The sequence below is a fragment of the Cyprinodon tularosa genome, unplaced genomic scaffold, assembly GCF_016077235.1.
Source record: "Cyprinodon tularosa strain WSP-4 unplaced genomic scaffold, ASM1607723v1 ctg497, whole genome shotgun sequence".
NCBI lineage: Eukaryota > Metazoa > Chordata > Actinopteri > Cyprinodontiformes > Cyprinodontidae > Cyprinodon > Cyprinodon tularosa.
Genome location: NW_024039226.1, coordinates 672004 through 693102, shown reverse-complemented (window position 1 = coordinate 693102; position 21099 = coordinate 672004). Strand labels below are relative to the sequence as shown.

General features: G+C 38.7%; 1 protein-coding gene across 5 annotated transcripts in view; it reads right to left on the bottom strand.

The window, feature by feature from the left end:
* The window catches only part of zmym2 (zinc finger, MYM-type 2), a 48868-nt gene that overhangs the window by 7038 nt on the left and 20731 nt on the right, over positions 1-21099 (bottom strand). For 4 of the 5 annotated variants that reach the window (XM_038302642.1, XM_038302643.1, XM_038302645.1 and 1 more), the window contains exons 7-21: positions 18458-18670; positions 18184-18328; positions 17884-17999; positions 16456-16578; positions 16013-16163; positions 15636-15808; positions 15265-15430; positions 15106-15134; positions 14845-14986; positions 11667-11788; positions 11441-11576; positions 11216-11347; positions 4269-4393; positions 4012-4192; positions 1155-1297 (exon numbers count right to left, since the gene is read on the bottom strand). In XM_038302642.1, the coding sequence (XP_038158570.1) occupies positions 1155-1297; positions 4012-4192; positions 4269-4393; positions 11216-11347; positions 11441-11576; positions 11667-11788; positions 14845-14986; positions 15106-15134; positions 15265-15430; positions 15636-15808; positions 16013-16163; positions 16456-16578; positions 17884-17999; positions 18184-18328; positions 18458-18670 (2097 nt within the window). The remainder of the gene's footprint in view (positions 1-1154; positions 1298-4011; positions 4193-4268; positions 4394-11215; positions 11348-11440; positions 11577-11666; positions 11789-14844; positions 14987-15105; positions 15135-15264; positions 15431-15635; positions 15809-16012; positions 16164-16455; positions 16579-17883; positions 18000-18183; positions 18329-18457; positions 18671-21099) is intronic. The other variant, XM_038302641.1, reaches the window with a different exon arrangement.

Here is a 21099-nt window from a genome sequence, read left to right as displayed (position 1 = left end):
CACTGTCTGTCCAGGCTAGAAGTGTTTTTTATTACTATCTGCTAAATGTTGAATAATCAGTTCTGGTTTATTGGAGGAGGTATGTTGATTAAAACAATAACGGAACAAAATTCCCAGATCGGCTTCAGTGCTTTATCGATTCAGTACTGAGAGAACAGCTTTACGTTACAAATGAAGCATTAAGGAAAAAGGGAAAAAAAGGGAGCAGTATATAATGCATTGTTTCATGTGAAAGGGTTCCATTTACAACACTACTAAACTTAAAGACAGCTCCCCCCGTCTTTCATTACTAGATTAACTGATTAATCGAGGTGTGCCTGACCTCAGTAACCATGGCCAGACACACCTGAATTAATCAGTTTGTCCAGTAGAGAAAGACGGAAAACAAACAAGTTTCCTTAAATTCACTAAGTAGTGGCGTTGTGCATAGAGCCCATTTATCCATTAGCTCTGGGCTAATGGGCTCTATGCCCAACTCCACTACTGACCTCAGTAACCATGACGACATTGGCCTGACACACCTGGAACAGCTTGTTCCATAATGAAAGACAGGAAACTGAGGTGCTGGCTGGAGTTCAGGAAGTAGTGAAGTTGGGCATATAGCCCATTATTTCTGCTTTATTTAGAAAGGTTATGATTCTGGGATTCTACCATTTAAAGGGTAGGGGCAGGGGTCCTCAACGTTTTCCAGGCCAAGGACCCCCAAACTGATGGAGAGATGGAGTGGGGACTCCCTAATTATATATATTGGATGAAATTGTGTTATATCAAACTGGTCCTATAGTCACTCTAATACATATGGAGTTATGTAATGAAAGTAATTTCTCCCTGGGATTATTAAAAGATTTCTGATTCCTGGTTGATGGGACAGGTGTTGTGAATGAAACGGTGCCCAGATTGAAAGAGCTCCTGTGTGTCGCTGAATGTGAGCATTGATGACTTAAAGACATCTTCTGCCTCCATTTATCTGTTAACTACAGTGTGTTGAATTCATGTTAATGTGGATTTAAAGACATTTTAATTGGTGGAAAAATTTGCAGGGGGAATATACAAAAAAAAAAAAAAAAAAATTCCAATGAACCAAAACTTTCATGACCCCCATGCAGTACCTCTGTGGACCCCCCTGTTGAAGACCTCCGGTTTAAGGTACTGACCTGCTGTATTCCCAGACAGAGGTAGAGGATGCTGTCTGGAGAGTAGCGCTCCCCGTTGGGCCTGCAGGCCTCCCGGACAAATCGGGACAGTGCAACATTCAGCTCAGCTGCTTTTAACGTCAACAGGTTACTTTTCGACCGTGCTGCAAGAGAGGAAAACAAACAGAAGACAAACAAACTTAAGCTTTAGGGAGGGAGACATATCGAACATGTAATCAAAGTAATGGCAAACCTCAACAGCTTTCCAGCTCACTGAGTGTTAATGTATCAGGGGACGGAGAGGGATGGGTGGCAATGAGTAAAAGCTGCAGCTTAAGTGAGTTAACTTATGTTCTGATAATATCATTTAATTCAATAAATGACTTTATTATTATTAGATGAATCTGAGGTAATACCCCGTGCTGTGTGATGAAACAGACTGGATTCATTTCAGTTTCATAATAGAAACATTATGAATGTTATTTCAGCAGATTTAAAGCTGTCATTCTACTTAAAAATCTGGACTTTTCCGTAATCATTTTTTTTATGGTCTGGACAAGAATGTTTATAAATCAGGCAACATAAAAACACTAAGGAAATAATCAGATATTTTCAGATTGAGCTGCATCAAGGAGCTTTTCACTTTTTTTTAGTATCTCCATCAGTTTAGATCAGCGTTGTTTCTAAATCTGGAAAACCTGGGCTGAATTTTTCATCTTTTTGTTTCATTCAAATCTCAAACTGTGATCTTGGATATCTCTAATTATTAAAAATAATAAAGTACGAGTTTGTTAGGTTTCCAAAGGAAATCCAGCACAGGGTTCCTACAGCATAAGGCAAGTTAAATTCAAGACTTTTTAAGACTTTTTAATGCCACTTGAAATAAAAATTTAAGACCAAATTCACAAGAAACACAAGAAAAACCCACTTGCAACAACTTAACCCAAAGGTTTATTTTAACATAAACCACTGCATTAATGTTTCAAATTTTGAAAAAACTTCCCATACAGGAAGAAAGCTAAAAACAAATAAATGACAGATATATTTTAACAATTATTTAACTGAATTCACAAACTTAGTTTTAGCAGGGAACAAAACAAATCAGTTTTAAAGCCACAACATAACCGGTGCTAAGTCTTTTTGCTTCTATTTTTCTTTGTATCGTTTTCTTAGTATGTTTGATTGGTGATAAGTGGAGGCGTTGCAGAGACAAGCGTGGAACAAAACTGAGAAATACCGTCTGTTTCTCAGTAACTCGATTTTGACGCTTTGTGTTTCATGCTTCGCAATGTGCGACTCCACTGCCTTAATTCCCATCGTTCCAAGCTTGAATCGCTTCTTGCACAAAATACACTGTGCCTCATGTATGTTCCCTGGTTTTAGCCATGGAGAAAACTCTTGGCTGGAGACAATTTTCTTTACATTTACACTTGCTCATATTTTCCAGACAAAAAGTTAATGGTGCATCTCCCAAATGTTCCGGCCGCAACAACGCTTTTATTGGTTCCGCTATCAGGAGGGAACCAATAATGGTGAGCAGTTTTTTTTGTTTTTTTTTATATATATATAAAAAAAAAAAAAAAAAAAAAAAAATTCAATTTTAACGTTTTATTTAGATTACAAAAATAAATCGTAATAAAAATAATACTATTCATGATGTTTTAAAAATTAAGACCTACGAAAGACTGATTTAAGACATTTTAATACCAATTAAGGCCTTAATTTTATCTTGAAGAATTCAATGCCTTTTAAGACTGCAGCATAAGAACCAAATTTTCAGGGTTATTTTGTCAGAGATTCAGTTCTTATCTTTAACTTAATGGAATATGGAGTGAATAATTTGTCAAATTTCTCTTACTCTTATTCTTTATTCCATCCTTAACAGGAGAGATGGACCCATACGTCAGCCGGACGATACATTTTGCCGATATTAACTTTTTTTCTCCTTACGGCATCCCATTCTGATTCACACACATATATTCATGTGTGTGAATCAGAATGGGGATGACTATTAGTTCCTTGCGGGAAATTCTTTTTTTTTTTGCAGTGCAACCGTTTACAAAAGAGAGAAAAATAAGATTTTTAGTACAACAGAGCAAAATATAATATAATATAATAAGACGGAATGGAGTAAATTTACACCCCTCCCCTATAAACAGTGTATTGCAACCCTTCCCATATAAACAGTGTAAAATAAGTGCATCCTAAAGACAAAACCCAAGACCTAATATGAGCGGAGTGGTGTATGCAATTCAGTGCAGTGAGGAATGCTCTGATCTTTATATTGGGGAAACCAAACAACCTCTCCACAGACAAGTTACCTCCTTCGGACAAGACTCTGCTGCACATCTACACCTATTGGACAAAGGACATCGATTTGAGGACCATTTTTACATTTTGGGCAAAGAAAACAGGTGGTTTGAAAGGGGTGTCAAGGAAGCCATTTATGTTAAAAAAAATCAACATAAAAACAGAGGGGGTGGAATCAGGTTCCAGCTTTCAAAAACCTACAATGCAGAGATATAGTTGATTGCTTCCTGCTATCGTCACAACCGCCCACCCCCATACAAGACAACAAGTCCCTTTTCAGAGCCATATACCAGAATCAGGTATTGCAGGCTAACAAAGAACCCAAACGACTCCCTATTTCTAAGAGGCGGACCCGTTCCTCAGGTTCCGTACTCATACTTTTCTAAGCCAAATCAAGGCTTTGTTTGGGGCTCATCTATAAAGCTTTGAATTCTGACATTTTGAATTGAAGCTTTCTGGATGGGAATCGAAACATCTTCAAACTTGGAAACAAAGTCCAGTGGATTGTTTTTTTTTTTACTTTTTTGGAAGGAAATCTATGCAGGAATTAAAATGGCATTTAGCTTACTTGGTTTGGAGGTATCTTTTTCTTTGGCGTCTTCTGATTGGTCGGAGAGGGACAGCGCCCAGCGTTTCCAGGCATTGATGCCGTAGCGGGATTTGAGTGGCAGCGATCTGCCTTCTAAGTTTCTACTTGAATGTGATGGAGAGGATGAGCGCAAATCTTCCAGGGCCCTCCTTTTACTTCCCTGTAAAAGACGAAGAATCAAGCAGAGCTGACCCCTAGAATAACCCTGTTATATGTATATGTCCATGTCTACATACCAGTTTTCTGGGTTGTGGTCGAGGTACTGACTCCTGGAGGTCCTCCTTCTCCTCTGCTAGGACTGGAGGCAAAGAAAAGCCCATATCCTCATCCATTCCTTCCAGCGCTGGAACAGGTTCTGATGCTGAGAAAGATTGATACACAGTGAAATGTTCATTAGTTTGTTTAAAAATCATTTGAATCTATGCAGAAACTAATTGGGTAGTCCTCAGGAGATATGTTTATTTCAGAAATTCCCACATTTGTGTGTGCATACACTCCTGAACGGTACTGAATCCTTCCCTAATCCTTCCCCACCTACTGCAGACATCAGCAAATGGATGGAAATAAATCTTTGTTATGAAAAACCTAAATCAGGATCAAAGCTGTGCTCAGTTTCACAAAGCAGGTTTAACAAACGGACTCAAATCCTCAACTCTGACTTGATCGAGCCTGAGAAACCAAATTTTTGGTTTCATAACAGCTGCTGTGAGTTAGTTCATTCGACTCAGAGTAGGTCCACTCAGAGGTAAGCACGTGCTTCACAAGTATAAAAAAGCTATGTTTAGTGTAGCCCATATTCGTCAAGTCACCATGACAACAGGCAACAGGAAGTGCCAAGTTAAGCCCAATGGAACTAGAGACTTTAATGCAAAAATGAAAAAAAAAATGAATGGAGAATGTGTGTTAAAGAACAAGCAGCAGCACTACAGCTGCAGAGGAGAGGAAGATGGTGAAGGAGAAAATTGCTGCTTGAGTCTATGTGTAAGTTTATATGAAGTCAAGTATGGCAAGCCGTTTTGACATTTGTTAAAAGTACTCTTTGTTGTTCCATTTTAGATCACTTAAAAAGGATTTTCTGGTCAAAATAACATTCCAAGTCAGAAACAGAGGTGTATGGCAATTAGTTACATTTACTCAAGTCAAATATATATTTTAGGAGTAGTTTAACGCCATTGTACTTTTTACTTTTACTTGAGTACAAATCCTGTTAACTACATCCATTGTCGGTAATTTCACTTAATAAAAACAAGATTATTCTAAACAAATACGCACCATTAAGACACACTTTCTTGTTTTTTGTACTCAAGACTTATTGGTTAATAGATTTTATTTGTTGATTTTTGTAAGTTTTATAACTCAAAAAATATAAAATCAGTTGTTAAGATCATGGGTATTAAGTTTACGAGTTGCTTAGTACTTAAGTAATCTAGTAGCTTTTACCAGAGTAAAACTATAAAGAAGTAGTGCTACTCTTAAGTACCATTTCTGGGTATTCTACCTACTTCTTGGCAGAACTGTAATAATAGAGGTTGTAAATTACAGTTTTGCCAGCAGAAACTTAAATTTCATAAAGTATAAAAACAAAACAAAATTGAACTAATAAGAATTATGTTATATACCTAATGTTTATACACTTTAAGGGGTTGTTTTAATATTTAGCAGCTTGACCAAATATGTATTTACAATATCTATCATGTCATGATCGGTACCAATAGTCATTTGTTTGAAATGTTCAAAAATTATTGTTTTAACAGGTAGGACCTGTGCATCATCTCACAGGGTTATTCCTCATTTTGATCCTGTTTCACAATACATATTAAATACTAAGTGGCTCTTTGACTGTGCAGTTATTTTCTATAATGCTGTTATCACACGTCAATGTTCTCACATCAAGTTCTGTATATTCCTTTTAAAGAAGTCAAGGCTCCAAATGTGAGAACCAATAACGTCATGGATATCCATGATGGATTGTGAGGTGAAATTGTAGCGCTCATAATAATTTCTAAATATAAAGGACAGTTTGAGAACCCTCTGCTAGCCTGTGTATGTTTTTATTTAACTTATTTATAAGTTCAGTACATCTCTGCAGTGCAAGTGCAGTAATCCAAGTTAACTACTGTGTAGTTTTCCCTTAGCTCTACTGTGCAGATGTTTTTATATTTAAATATTCCAGGACATTAAAACTTTTTTTTTGTTTTGCTTTTTTGTACTATATATAATCTTTTTATATTGTCTGTTGTATTTTTATCTTTAATAGAATCTTGCTTTACCTCTTTGTACTCAATAAAAGCTACTGGAACCAGAATTTCCCTGAGGGAGTAATCCCAAGGGATAAATAAAGTTGAGTCTAAATCTAATGATTTTCTTATATTGTTAGCAGAAACTGAGGTTAAGTAAACTATGGTTCTGAAATGGAAAACCTTTGTGTTTCCCTGATTTCAGGTTTGGTAAACTTAGTCTTCAATAAACCTGAAGTGTGAAATGGATCCCTTGTTTTTAATTCAGGTAGAAAAAAAATATTCTTATTGATTGACGCTCAGCATCCAACTGCAAAACTTTAGATTTTCAAACTCTAGCTCTCGTCGGTCTTGATGCGTCAAGCCAAAAGTGCAGCATGAAATGCAGGGAAAGCTTTAAAACACGCCGCAAGACATAACGACGCCCCTTGAGGAATGCCCAACCCGGACTTTGCATGTAAACCTGATGCTCTTCGGTCTGAACGCAGTATTGGCATTATACAACACCCAGCTTTGCAGCAAGACATACAGAGGCTGACAGTCTCTGTTTTTCAAAATAAATTACATTTTTACATTTCATGATATTAAAATATATTTTAAACTCTGATTGCAATTAAAACAGGTGTAAAAAGATAATTCTATATGTACTTCACATTGTTTAAACATTTTTATTCATGCTCAAGGTGTAATGATGCGATATGATAAACTACATGTAATAGAAACTCAGGAAGCCCAGACATCCCTGTGTTCTCTCAGAGGAGCCTCTATGTTCAGGAACTCTGACAGAACATTTCTCCAAACGTTGACATTTCCAGAACTTAAGAAAAGGTTAATCTTTCTCTCATCAGTAAATAAAACTATGTGCCATAGCATTTAAAGATGTCTCTGGAGTTTAGGATTTTCTATTCTTGTTGCTAAGGACTTGTGACTCGGTGGATTAGCCAAGGGCAGGACATTTCCCAAAACTTGTATTATGACATATTTCTTAATTTCTGTCATCAATACTAACAAAGAACAAGAACAGCAGCAACAACAAGGCAACCATTTTATCCAGATTCTCAATATAAATAATATTTATCTTTTTTTGGTATCATCTGGAGGCTGTAGGTCTTTCCAGGATCTTTTTCCTTTTACCCGTTTTTAGGTTCTACCTATTTAATGTCTGTTATGTTAATCCTCAGCAACATCTTCCTCTTCGTCTTACCCCCAGTCAGTGTAATTATCTTTGTGGTATTAATGTGGTTTGTGCAATTGCTCTGATTGACGTCCTGTTTTTCCCTTAATGTCGGATTTGCTTGTTTTCATCCGTGAAATGCTCTCTGGTTTACATGTTGGTTACACCTCTGAAACCAAAACCCAGAAATATTCAGCTATTATCAAGAGTAATTAGACACACCTAGGCAACAACAAAACCTATCAGACACCCCAGATTTGTGTTCATCCAAAAACCTGTTATTAATAACGCTACCATGATGTCTCTTCTCTCACAATCATTTTATGATCTGCAATAAAAAAAAAACAAATTCAACCTGTGAAATGGTCGGCTAAAACAACCTGTGAGCAATGAGGGACTAACTGCCCAAGATAATCCGATAAATGTCCAGTGACGCACCAAGAAAGAAGATCATAAAGGGCCTCAGAGACAAAGTGACTTCATTCTTGGCAGCATCCATCTGTGTTCTTCACAACTAAATCAGAAAAGAGTTCAAGTTTCTGTTCTTCCACAGCAGATGAGTTAAATATAAAAACTGACCACAATGAGGATGGATCCCTGCAGGGTGAAGAGGCCATTACCACATTACACGTTACAGAGATGCTAACAGTGTGGTGCTTGGGTAGGAACGTTTTCACCATAACTTCGTTCTACACCCACAATGTCACAGGCTGAACGGTAAATAGTTTGACTTATAAAGTCAGCAGGAGTTTCCACTTTTAATCCAGGGTGTTAATAATAAAAAGTAAATGTAAATCCCTTTATTGTCCCACAATGGGGAAATTTACTCTCTGCATTTAACCCATCCCCTTGGGGCTGCCATTGTGTGCCGCCCAGGGAGCAGTGTGGAATGAAGGGTTTTGCTCAGGGACCCAGAATACAGGCTGTTGGGATTTAACTGGGCACTTGCAACCTTCTCAGAGTAAAAGCACACTGCTCTAACCACTCTCACAACACTCCCAGAACACTTAGGCTACGTTTACACTGCAGGCTTTGATGCTTAATTCCGATTTTTATTGCGTTGCCGTTCACATTTGCAAATATATGCGACTTGTATGTGATCTCCTGTGTGAACTGCAGTCATACAACGCAAGTGTCCCGCATGCGCAGTAGAGGGCACAATGACGTCACAGGCATGCTGATGCTCTATGTTTACGGAAGTAAACAGGGATGGTAGTGCCGGCGTGCATCTAGCGATCTTTCCCCAACCATAAAAACACTTTTCAAGATAGTTAAACATAATTACTGCCCTCTGCATCATCATCTGCCATGGTTGCTGTTTTTCTTGCCGCTTCTTCATAGCAAGACCCAGAATAGTAACCTTTGTTGGGTATTAATGGAGTTCAAGACGGATGAATGCGACCTGGCCGTTCAGACACAGGTTGCATTTCAAAAAGATCAGATTCTTATCGGATTCAGGACCAGAAAAAAATCAGATCTGTGTTGTTCAGACTGCCATGAAAAGATCAGATCCAGGTTGCATATGGGCAAAAAAAACGGAATTAGGTCACTTCAGGCTGAAGTGTGAACGTAGCCTTTCAGAGCTCTGTTAAATCTGAAAAGCATGGCAGGCTATTGTATTTAGTCCCTTTACTCCTTTTGTGTCTTGCCCTCCTTGTGCAAGGTGTCGATGGTCGTCTTTTGGACAACTGTCAAGTCAGCAGTCTTCCCCATGATTGTGTAGCCTATAGAACTAGACTGAAAGACCATTTAAAGGCTTTTGCAGGTGGTTTGAGTTAATTAGCTGATTAGAGTGTGGCACCAGGGGCCATCAATTTTGAACCTTTTCACAATATTCTAATTTTCTGATATGATGAATTTGAGATTTTCATTTGTTGTCATTTGTAATCATCAAAATTAAACAAAATAAACATCTGAAATATATGAGTTTGTATGTAATGTATGAATATAATATACAAGTTTCACTTTTTAAATGGAATTACTGAAATCAATCTACTTTTTCATGATATTCTAATTTTATGACCAGCACCTGTATATGAAATGCAGTGAACCCAGAATGCTTTCTAACAGCAGCTGGACCAGCAGCACTGTTTGTACTACTTTGATTAAGAAAACCATACAGGAACATCAAACCCAGAATAAAAAGGCTTAAAAAACTTTCCATTTCTTTTCATTTTCAACCCTTTCTATCGCCCACAAAGAGACCATTAGCCTACTTCTACTTTACGTACACACTTCATTTATATCACAGGTAGGTAGAGTAACCAAAAAAAGTACTTAAGATATAGAGGACGATCTTTTATTTTTGGGTGGATCATCTAAATAAGTTGTCCTGCTAATTGTCAATCATTCCGGTGATATGTTTACGTAAGACCGTCCTACATGCTTGTCCTGTTAGCTGTCTTTTCCTGCACATGCGCACTTTTAGGCATTTTTGTGTGGTGAGCTACGAGACGGTCATTGAAGCTCATCTTTCTCACCGTGGTTCTTTGAAAATGGCAGAGGGTCATACGAGAAAAAGTCTCTGCGAAGTGTATGAGAAGAAAAGAAAGGCCTCAGAAGCGGCAGATATATCCCGGATTGCTTTGCAGGGAGGGTTCTCCTCGCAAAGCATTATGGGACTGACTGCGGTGACAGATAAAGATGGCGCAGGCCACACGCAGTGGAGGAGGAGTAACGTGACCAATGGAGCAAAAAGTACTGATCATTAGTCCGAACGGTCAGTTAACTGAGTTTGCTATAAAATCAACTATATAGTCCCCGCTCTATATAGTGATTGAGGGATTTAGGGGTTAGGGAGGACATTCGGGCACAGTAAGCTTGTATGAGCTATGAGAACAGCAGCAGAGCGTGCAGGAGGAGAACTCTCCTGCACGCAGAGTTTTTTTCAATTGGACAGGGGGCGGGTCTTTTGAAAAAAACAGAAACATCCTCCACAATACCTTTAAGTAATGATGGCAGTGCATCATATTTTTACTCAAGTAAAAGTAATCATTACAACTGATTAAATATTTAACAGCCTTAAACACAAATAAGTGGTGCATATTTATGTAAAACAAGCTTGTTTTCATTAAGTGAAGTTACTCAACAGATGGAGTAGCCAGAAATTTTAAGAGCAAAATTAAAAGTACATTTGTTTTCAAAAAGTTATCCAAGTAAATGTAACTAGTTACTACCCAAAATAATTTCTGAGCATGTTTTTTTCTCTAAGTGTGCTTTACATTTCCTCAAATTGTTTTAAATTTTGTCCATGCACCATGTGAGCCTTCAAAGCCAGGAATCTCTGCAAATTTTTTTTTGGTGAGGATAAATTTGCTGATCCCTCAGGAGTCCATATAAATAAACATTAACCCAGTACAAACCCAGCTGTTCTTTGAGGTTTGTTAGAGAAACAAACTGCAACAGAACAAATTATCATTAAATGAGACCAATAAGCATAAAAAATACACACTTTTAGCTCAATTCTAACTTGAGACAAAATAAAAGAACCCAAATCACTAAAACCCAATCCCTAATGGTGCAACAAGGAGGTGGCCGAATTATGCTGTGGGGAGATTTTTCGTTAGCAGAGTAAATGAGGCTGAAAAAAGCAAAGGCTGTTTCCTGCTTCTTGGTCCATCACACAAAATGGGCCCAAATATTTCGAGGTCTTTAGTAGAAATGTGGAAAATGTGATATTTTGGAAGGGGTGTGAATACTAAAGCTTGTGTAGTGCATTCATTTAATTCTCCATTTGTTTGATAAGCCTGGAACCTTGATGCAAAGAGCTTACCTTGAGGAAAATCTGCCTCTAGATCCAGGTCAGGGTCGTATTTTTCTTCCTCCACCTCCTCCTCTTCCTCTGAGCTACTGCTGGAGGACTCCCCTTTGACACAGTCTTCCTTCACTATCAACTCTTTCACGTCTAAAATGATCAAGCAGACAGATTCCTCATGCCAACCGAATGTGGTTTTAAAGGATCTTCACCTCAGCAGGACAATAAAGAAATCTCTCTCACATGGCTTCTCGTCATCTTTGATTATTACATCAGCTTCCATGCTGTTGGAGGGCATCTCAGCTTTCAGATCCTTCATGGTCTGAATGATCTCTTCTGCCCCCTGGAGGGTGGTGGGTAGAAACACAGGCACAGGAACCTGAAAGAAGCAAAATTATTATTATTTAGAAATAAAAACAGAGAATTCACCATCACGTGTAAAGTCATGTTTTACTGGTGTATGTCTTACCGGTACAGGCATAGAGAGTGGAGTAGGGGTGACCTGGGCATACATGTTCATAGGCATTGGGATGAAGACGGGCACAGGAATAGGTACAGGAATATACTCCCTCTTAACGCCGTCATCAACATCTGTAGAGGCAGAGATAACAGATCACTAAACACACAACGAGCAAATTAGGGAGCGCATGAATCATTTTGTGTAGGATTGCAACTGATGGCTACTTTGCTAATCTATTCATCTGTAGACTTTTCGACTAATAATCTGAAAGCATCAGGTGTGAAAGGGATTTTTTTTTATATTACAGGATTGAAACAATTAAGGTTAAAAATATCCTACAGGATCTTTGTAAAGTGCAAACATTTTAGTCTTAATTGTAAAATGTTTTTTTTTTTTTTATAGTTTTCATTTATGAATGTTGGTCGTTGTACTGTGTTGTAGAGTCTGTATGCTCCAATTGATGATTGTTCAGTAACTAAATTGGTTGATAATTATTTTAATAGTTAAATCACTATTATTTTTTTTCCAGCTTAATTTCTTTGAAACGTTTTTTATTTAAGACATGTACCTTAAATAAAAACTAATCTCCCTCTCACCTAAAGTGCCTTAAAAAGGGGCTTTAAAGCTTTTCCATAATTTACATTTGTAAAACCACTCATTTCTATGTATTTCAATATGATTAAAAAATCTAAGTTGATAATTTGAAACACAAATAGGACAATGTTTGTAAAATAGCTGCTAGTCTAGTTTTTTCTTGTTAAAGATAGGCTCTGTGTAAGTTTTGTATGTATTAGTGCTGTCAAAATTATCGCGTTATCGCGTTAACGCGAGGCCATTTTAACGGCGATAATTTTTTTAACATCAGATTAACGCTATGTGGTTTTATGGTACAATTTTCCAAGTACATCCCGCTGCAGCCTGCGGGAAGGCGGGGCTATTTTCCCCCAGTGTATGCATTTTCCATAGGCTTCGAGAGCGGAGCTCCTCAAGGAAAAAAGACGCTCATATACTGGGTGACGCTAGTGCCTTTTCTTTAAGCCCCACCACCAACAAACAAGTTGAGTGTCTGGTAACTAGTAGCAACCTGAAATAACTGAGAAAACAGATTACTGAGGTGAAATGGAATCTGCTACGGCACTCTTGCTGTCTGTGTACGCCACAGGTCAGTATCGTGTGTGTGTGTGTGTGTGTGGGTGTGTGTGTGTGTGTGTGGGTGTGTGTGTGTGTTCTCATTTTTGTTAAGAGGCTGAAAAGTAACTTTCTAGAGCATAGACTACCTCCATCTAGTGATGTCGGTCTATTGATTTTGATGTATTGATTGAAAATTGTTCATTATTACCTTGGTTAATTGACATCTAATGTTAACTGTACTACATTTTATAGCAATAGGGTAAAATGCTTGTCTTTGTTCAAAAGACTGTATTAACTTTAAAGACTGTCTTTTACATCAGCCTGTTTTCAGGGCCTTTTTTTGGCTACATATTTGTTATTTTTTGCTACATGCCCCATCTTCTTGCCATATGTTTCTATGGCATAAATCAGTGTCTGTGACCTGTTTTCATTTAAAAAAAAAAGAACATTGGCACAAACCTAGCCTGTATGTATTTTTTGTATGTCATCGAGAGTATTTAAATGATTTTCAATCAGAAAAAAAATGTGTGATTAAAATGCGATTAATCGCGAGTTAACTTAGGCATTGATGCGATTAATCGCGATAAAAAAAATTTAATCGATTGACAGCACTAGTATGTATGTATATTTTTTAACAGTTTTAAGGTCTTAGTTCAAGGAAAATAGTTCATGGCTAGTTAGAGAGCATCTGCAAAAATTAGATGTTAAAATATTCAAATCCTTAGCTGGATATATAGAGTGAATTTTGTTCAATTATTGCTACAATATGTTTTGTAAATGGTAATAAAAAACAAAAACTCCAACAGATTTTGTGAATTAAAATGTGAAAAACCTTTATCCAAAAAATTAAACTTTGAAAAATGTCTCAAGAAAAAAAAGTTACTTTTGATAGAAACTTTGTCTCTCAGATACTTCATCACAAAAAATTATTTTTTTTTTCCCCCTCACATGCTTTTTTCAAATACATTTTTTTCTTCAGATTTGATATTTTCAGATGTAATTTTTCTCAAAAAGAAAAAAATTTGAGAAGAAAGAAAACTTGACACTATAAAATCGGTAATAAAAATACCTTACCTGGCGTAAGCCATATTGACCATATTAACATGTAGAATTCAAATGAAAACTACAGGTATCGATCTGGAAAGCCTCATGTAGAAAGTGTTCGCTGAATATGATTCTGCCTCCCATGTCGAGTTTTTATTGAATCACAGCAGCAGTAGCAGCTTGATTTGTTTCACAACTAGCAGATTTAACTGATAAATCAAACCCTTACCAAATCGGGTCGAGCGGAACATGCAAACATCTTCCAATCACAAAAGCATAAATTGTTTTTCAAAAAGAAATAGCCAGTATTCCACCTAAAACTAGTGCTGCCATCTTTTTTAGGGTCAACCTTCTGCCTCTGCTTGAGGCGTTGATGTCATACACTGCATGTCGTTGGTCTGAAACATTTCAAGGCAAACGCATCTGTTGGCTCCTGGCAAGATGCATTTTCAGAAGATATTGGAATTCACAAATTGAGACAATTCATCTTGCTTAAAAGGTAATTAAAAAGGTTTTTTATTTCTTCTTTGCAATGTTACTGGAAATAAATCAATGCTATCTGGATTTAAATCTGGATTCAGATTTTTTCTCCACATTAACATTTTGCATATGTGTCATTTTGGTATCATCTGATCAGAGCACCTTCTTCCTAATGCTTGGAGGTCTGCATTTTCTTTGTGGGAGATATTTTAAGCTTGTGATATAATTTTATAATTCAGCTTCACCTTCAGCTTTTCTACAACTTTGTGCCTAATCTGTCCTGTGTTTCTTTTTTTGGGGGGTCAGTAACATAATTATACGGCTGTATTTAATGTATTTACCTCTAACGAAAATGTTGAATTATTTGGCAGAATCAGATTAAAATAACTGCAAACATTCATGCCTGGTTATTTCACCCATGTGTCACCATTATGCACTAATCTGGTCTATAACATTAAAACCACAACAAAACGAGTTTTGGTTGCTAAGTGGAGCAAATGTGGAGAAGGTTTAACGCTGTGGTTTCTTTTACCTGTCTGTAGATGTTTGCTCTGCATGTGTGGTTTGCAGTAGGTGGCTTTGGTCAGGGTCAGCGGTTTGCAGAGCACCGCCTTATTCTTCACATCTCTAATCACCCCCCCACTGGAGTATGTGACGGCACTCTGATTCACCAGCTGCACGTACATAAAACAGAAGTTAATCAACATCTGGAAAACGTTTCAGATGTCGTACGTGCTCTCACAAATTAAGAGGTAATATTTGAACCATTTATTTGCCAGTTATTCCTTCTTACCCCAGTTTTTGCTGCTTGTACGTCTATACCTATGAAGGGGAAAAAAGAAGACCTGGGTTACACCTTTACCTCATCAAGATCCTTCCAGCAGCAGCAGCTACTACAGTAGTACCTAGCATACAGTATGTCTGGATATAAACAAAGAGACTCCATCTTTACCCAGAGTGGTGTTCTCTGGTCCCTTCTGTGTGACCATGATGGGATCGTTCTGCTGACAGTAGAACCTCAACAGACACTCTTGGTCGCAGAAATGCTTCATCTCTGATCTCCACATCACAGACTCAGTCAGGTTACCCTGCACTTTGCAGCAGTCGCATCTCGCCGCCTGGTGGTCAAGAGAGGAACATTTCTGACCATTAATGCCATGTTTTTCCTAAACAAGTAGGTGTGTATATATATATATATACACACCTATTTGTTTGTATATATATATAAATATACATATGTGTATATATATATATATATATATATATACACACACACACACACATTTTTTTTACTAATAAAATTACTAATAACTAGGAGCCCACCTTATAGTACCAGTCATTGAACTTCTTAGCACAAGCCTCGCTGCAGAAGTCCCGGGTCAAGCCCCCCAGCTGCCGGGTGATGCCTCTCTTACAAAGCTGGTTGCAGTGGTTGCAGCTCACACACTTCAGCCCCAGACGTCTGATAAAATCCTGTTTAAACAGCAGCTTACAGCCTGGCGAAATGAAGAGAAACCTTAAAATTAACTACCAGCCAGAAGGAAAAGGACAGAGAAACAATTTCAAGCATCTAACTCAACCTTAAATGAAGAGAAAGGAGCATAGATAATCCCACTCAAATATTCTTATGCTACGTACTTCAAGCCTCTCAAGGAAAGGTTACATTTCTTAAGAGTCCTTGAGATGAAGAGGGTGGGTACCTTCACTGCAGAACGGCCTCTTAACACCAGAGAACTTGACCATCTCATGAAGGGTCTTCTCTTCTTGGCAGTACTCACAAAGCGTCACAATGCAGTGGAGCTTCTTATAATCCTCGCAGCAAGTCTTACTGCAGAACTGATAGACCTTATCCTGAAAATAAACATTCATTTTTATAATTACTGCATCTCTTTCGAGACAAGATTCGTTTTTTTTTCTGTAATCAAAGAGCAAACTATTTTTTACATCTTTAGACAACTGATATTAAAGCTATTCTGCAGTAGAAAAATAATATTCATTGTAATTGTACATTAAATAAAAGCAAGGAATTATATATATATGTGTTATTTTTGTTGCTCTGCTGATAATTAATGATTTCTGAAAATAGTTCAGGTACTCTGACAGCTTCAGAGTTTTATCTCTTGATGTTTCTCGGTGGTCTGACCTGCCACTCCAGAATCTCAGGCTTCAGGCTGAACGCTCCTCGGCAGTAGTTGCATTTCAGCTGGACAGAGCTGTTGCTGAGGGGCATCTGACCGTTAGTGGTTGTTTGAAGGGAAGCATTCTGCTAAGAAAGGCATTGAGTGAGAAACAGAAGGGCAGAAGTTCAACTTTTTCAAATGAAAGTCATTCAATGAACTAAATCTTGTTAATATGGTGAAAACCATGCTTTTGAAATAAAGCATATAAGCAGCAAATATAGATTCTCTAAAATATGAACAGTGAAAATAGCCAACGGAAGATAAAAAATCATCAAAAAATAATCTTTAGAATGGGTTATTTTGTCTGACTTTTGTATGTATCACCTTTTTTATTGCATCATCTGCATTTGCTCCTTGAAGCTCCTCTGGGCTTTTCACTGCAGCGGATTGAACACGGTATAAATTCACAGTCCTCCAAAGCTCCAACTGTCTAGTCTCCGATGCAACACTTTTCCCTTCCACTGAACTTTCCTTTAAAGTCGTAGGGAAGCGGCTGATCCAACGGTTGCATTTCCAAATTCTCCTGAGTGGTACCCGACTTTACACGAGTGAATAAAGTGAATGTTATCGGTCGTTTATCAAGAGTGCGGAGTTGTTGTGGCGGAAGGTTCGCAAGCAGGTTTGATTGTGGCCGGTTTGTCGGAAGCATCTTGCTAACCAGTTAGCAACTTAGTGCTAGTAGATTCCCTATGGGAAATTCCATTGGGACCAAGTAGCACTAAATTGGTGACTTAGAAACGACACTGTCAAGGAACGCTATGGACAGAGGAAACATGCAAGAGGAGGAGAGTTTAGTGTCGGAGGTCATGGTTGAGTCTCCTCCATCATACATTTTTTATTTAAAAGAGGAAAGTGGGGACGAAGATGTTGTGGAAGAGGACGCCAGGGCGGCAGAAGCTTGGTTTGGTGTAAAGGCTTACAGCCGTACATGTTTGAGCCCTTGCCTCCAACGCTGCCAGTTCTGTTAGCTCTACGCCTGCTGAAGACACAGACGTCCATCCCCGTGAACATTGGGACGGAACTCCGTGGTAAAGGAAATGGTTCTTATTTCTCATTTCAACCGTTACGTATATTAGCTGCGACATATGAATCAAGTGCTGTAACCGAAAAAATTTGATTGACAGATGACTGTTGATATATGATTGGCTGAATTTAGTTTCACAAGCTGACGTATAACTAACTGGCCTGCATAAAATAACAAAAACAGATTTTAAGACAGGATTTTCTTTTTTTTTTAACAGAACTTTTCTAAATTTTGGGACAATATCGTCTAATAAAGAGCTGATTTATATACATGTTTAAGCCAGAATGATTTGAGATTTAAATATGATTTCCCTATGACTTTAAGGATTCGCAGGAACCCTGTGTTAAGTCAACAGGACGGCTCTCACCTGGAACTTAGTAACACATTGTGAGCTGCAGAAGTTCAGTATGCTGCCCTCTGGCAGCGTGGCCTGGTACTGCGGCAAGGAGCTTCTTTTACAGAAATCACATGTCGGTTCTTTGTCTGCACACAGAAAATAAGACATAATTTCTTCACTCTTGGATTCACATATATGCTACTTCAACCGTTAATGAAGATGGGTAAAAAAAAATAAGCTGCGTTTTCATTATATTTCATTTCATTTTAATTACATTATTTTGTTTAATTTGATGTGTTGTGTCAATAACCGTGTAATCTGACTACTCACTGATCAATGAGGTGAGTTTGCCCTTGTTCATGCAGCTCACAGAGCAGTAGGAGCTCATGGTGCCGTTTGCTCCGAGGGTTTGGAGAACTTCCCCTGTCTTTATTAGTGTTTTGCAAGTCATACAGGTTGCAAGTTTACTGTGAGCCTGGTTGGGAGAACATTGCATCAAAACAAAAAACACTTTTAAACACCAACATAAGTGATTGAAAGCCTAATGATCCAATAGAAAAAAAAAAAAAAAAGCTGCATGTACAGTAGGGGTTTCCGTTCTTACCTGTTTGTAATCCCTGATGCAGTTCTGGCAGCAGAAGCGTTTCTGCTGGCCGTCGACCAGCAGGAAGTGGTTGGCTGAAGCCCGACTGGGCAGGTAGTCGCCACACTGCTCACAGCAGTTCATGATCAACCCGTTGGCTTTACGGTAAACGTTGAAACATGTGTCGCTGCAGATCTTATGGGTCACATTTTTAAAGCTGACCTCATGTCGAATCTGGAGACCAAGAAGAGGAAACGTTTCAGACATCGTTAAAGATAAATCTTCGGTGGCGCAGTGGTTAGCGCACACGACCCATGTATGGAGGCCTTAGGCCTCGACACGGCCGACACAGGTTGAATCCGACCCAGGTCCTTTGCCGCATGTCTCTCTCTTTCTCTCATAACCCACCATCCCGTCAGCCTACTGTCCAAAAAAATTAAGAAAAATAAAAATCGGGCCACTAGTGCCGTAAAATAAAAACATTTTAATAAATATATTTTATTTAATTTAATTGTTATACAGAAAACAGATGTCTGGGATGTATGTATGAATATAGATAATATCAACTTGAGGGTTTTTCAAAGGTCCTCAGAGCAAACTGTGGTTGGTGATACGATATGAGGGAAGTCACATTGGAATGTGGCTAACCAAGCTGTCAGGCTTCAAACTATGCACATTCAAAACAAAGAACAATGTTTGAAACCTTTAATAAGCTACGAACTGTTTAGTGTTGGTAAATGCGTCTTTTCTCCATGCGGACAGTAAAGGTCCTGGAGGAAAAGTAGTGATGGAGAGAAAAAGTCAGATAGATCTAGATCATACAAAAGCCAGATGAGAATAAAGACAAACCAAAATTATTTATGTTTATAAATAGTTCATCAGATTAAGTTGAGCCAAAGCTCAGATAACTCCTGACATTACAGTGAAGGATATACTTAAATAAAAAAAAAGATGAAAGGAAAAATAGAAATCATGTAGCAGTAAACCACCATGTAATACACCCTAAAAACAAACAAGGAAAACTAAAATGTAGAGTGGGGCCTGTAAAACTGAGGGTCTCCAGGCTACAGGGTAATAAAAGATGTAAGATGTGATTTTTAGTGTAGCCTGTGAGAGCAACTAGAGCTTCATCTGGCTCCGACTTGGCCTCCAACCTTCTATCAGTGCAGAGGGCAGACAGATCTGGTCTCTAGTCTATATGATGTTTCATCAGTTCTTTTTTAAAATTTTAATCTTTGTTAGAAATGATGCAGAAGCTCACTGCTCTTTGAAGTGAGCAAATCTTTTAGAGTTTCCACAAAGTGGCTCCAGTGCCAAGGTTTGGAACAAGAAGCGGAACTTAAATCATCCAGTCAGGTTTTTCCCTGGAAGCATTAACACTTCCCATCTAAAGTCCTCATCCTACATATTTGATGTTCTAGAGAAGACTGAAGGAGATAATCCATCCCAAATGATCAGTTTGTCTAAATATCCCTATAAAAGGCACAGGATTTATGAATCCCAAACTGCAGGCAGCTTAGAAACGTTGTTTGTTGTCAACTTTAAAGCACTCTATAACGTACCTTTATGTCTTAGGGATATTAAATAATAATAAAAAAAAAAAATAGAAATGTTAATGCCGTGGAACACTGGATCAGCTCTACTCAGCAGGATCCAGGGTGGTGCATGGGAGTTTGCCTGACCAGTCTACATGTGTTTGGATCTGGAGAAGGCATTCGACCGTGTCCCTCTGGGGGTCCTGTGGGGGGTACTCTGGGATTACGGCACAGAGGGCTCTTTAATAAGGGCTGCTAGGTCTCTGTATGACCGTTGTCAGAGCCTGGTCCGCAGTCTGACTCGTTTCCGGTGAGGGTTGGACTCTGCCAAGTTTGCCCTTTGTCACAGATTCTGTTCATACCCTTCATAGGCAGAATTTCTAGGCGCAGCCAAGGTGTTGAGGGGATCTGTTTTGGTGGCCTTAGGATTGCATCTCTGTTATTCGCAGATGATGTGGTTCTATTGGCTTCATCAGGGCGTGATCTGCAGCTCTCACTGGAGCAGTTCACAGCCGAGTGTGAAGCGGCTGGGATGAGGATCAGTGCCTCCAAATCAGAGACCATGGTGTTGAGCCGGAAAAGGGTAGAGTGCTTTCTTTAGGTTGGGGAGGATGTACTGCCTCTAGTGGAGGAGTTTAAGTATCTTGGGGTCTTGTTCATGAATGAGGGGAAGATGGAGCGGGAGATCGACAGGCGGATTGGTGCGGCGTCTGCTGTGAGGCGGGCTCTGTACTGATCTGTTGTGGTGAAGAGAGAGTTGAGCCAAAAAGCAAAGCTCTTGATTTACCGGTCGATCTACGTTCCTACCCTCATCTATAGTCATGAGCTTTGGGTCATGACTGAAAGAACGAGATCCCGGATACAAGTGGCAGAAATGAGTTTTCTCCGTAGTTTGTCTGGGCTCTCCCTTAGAGATAGGGTGAGGAGCTCAGTCATCCAAGGAGGACTCAGAGTAGAGCCGCTGCTCCTCCAGATCGAGAGGAGCCAGTTGAGGTGGCTCGGGCATCTGGTTAGGATGCCTCCTGGACGTTGCCCTGGTGAGGTGTTCCAGGACCGTCCCATCAGGAGGAGGCCCAGGAGGAGACCCAGGACACGCTGGAGGGACTATGTTTCTCGGCTGGCCTGGGA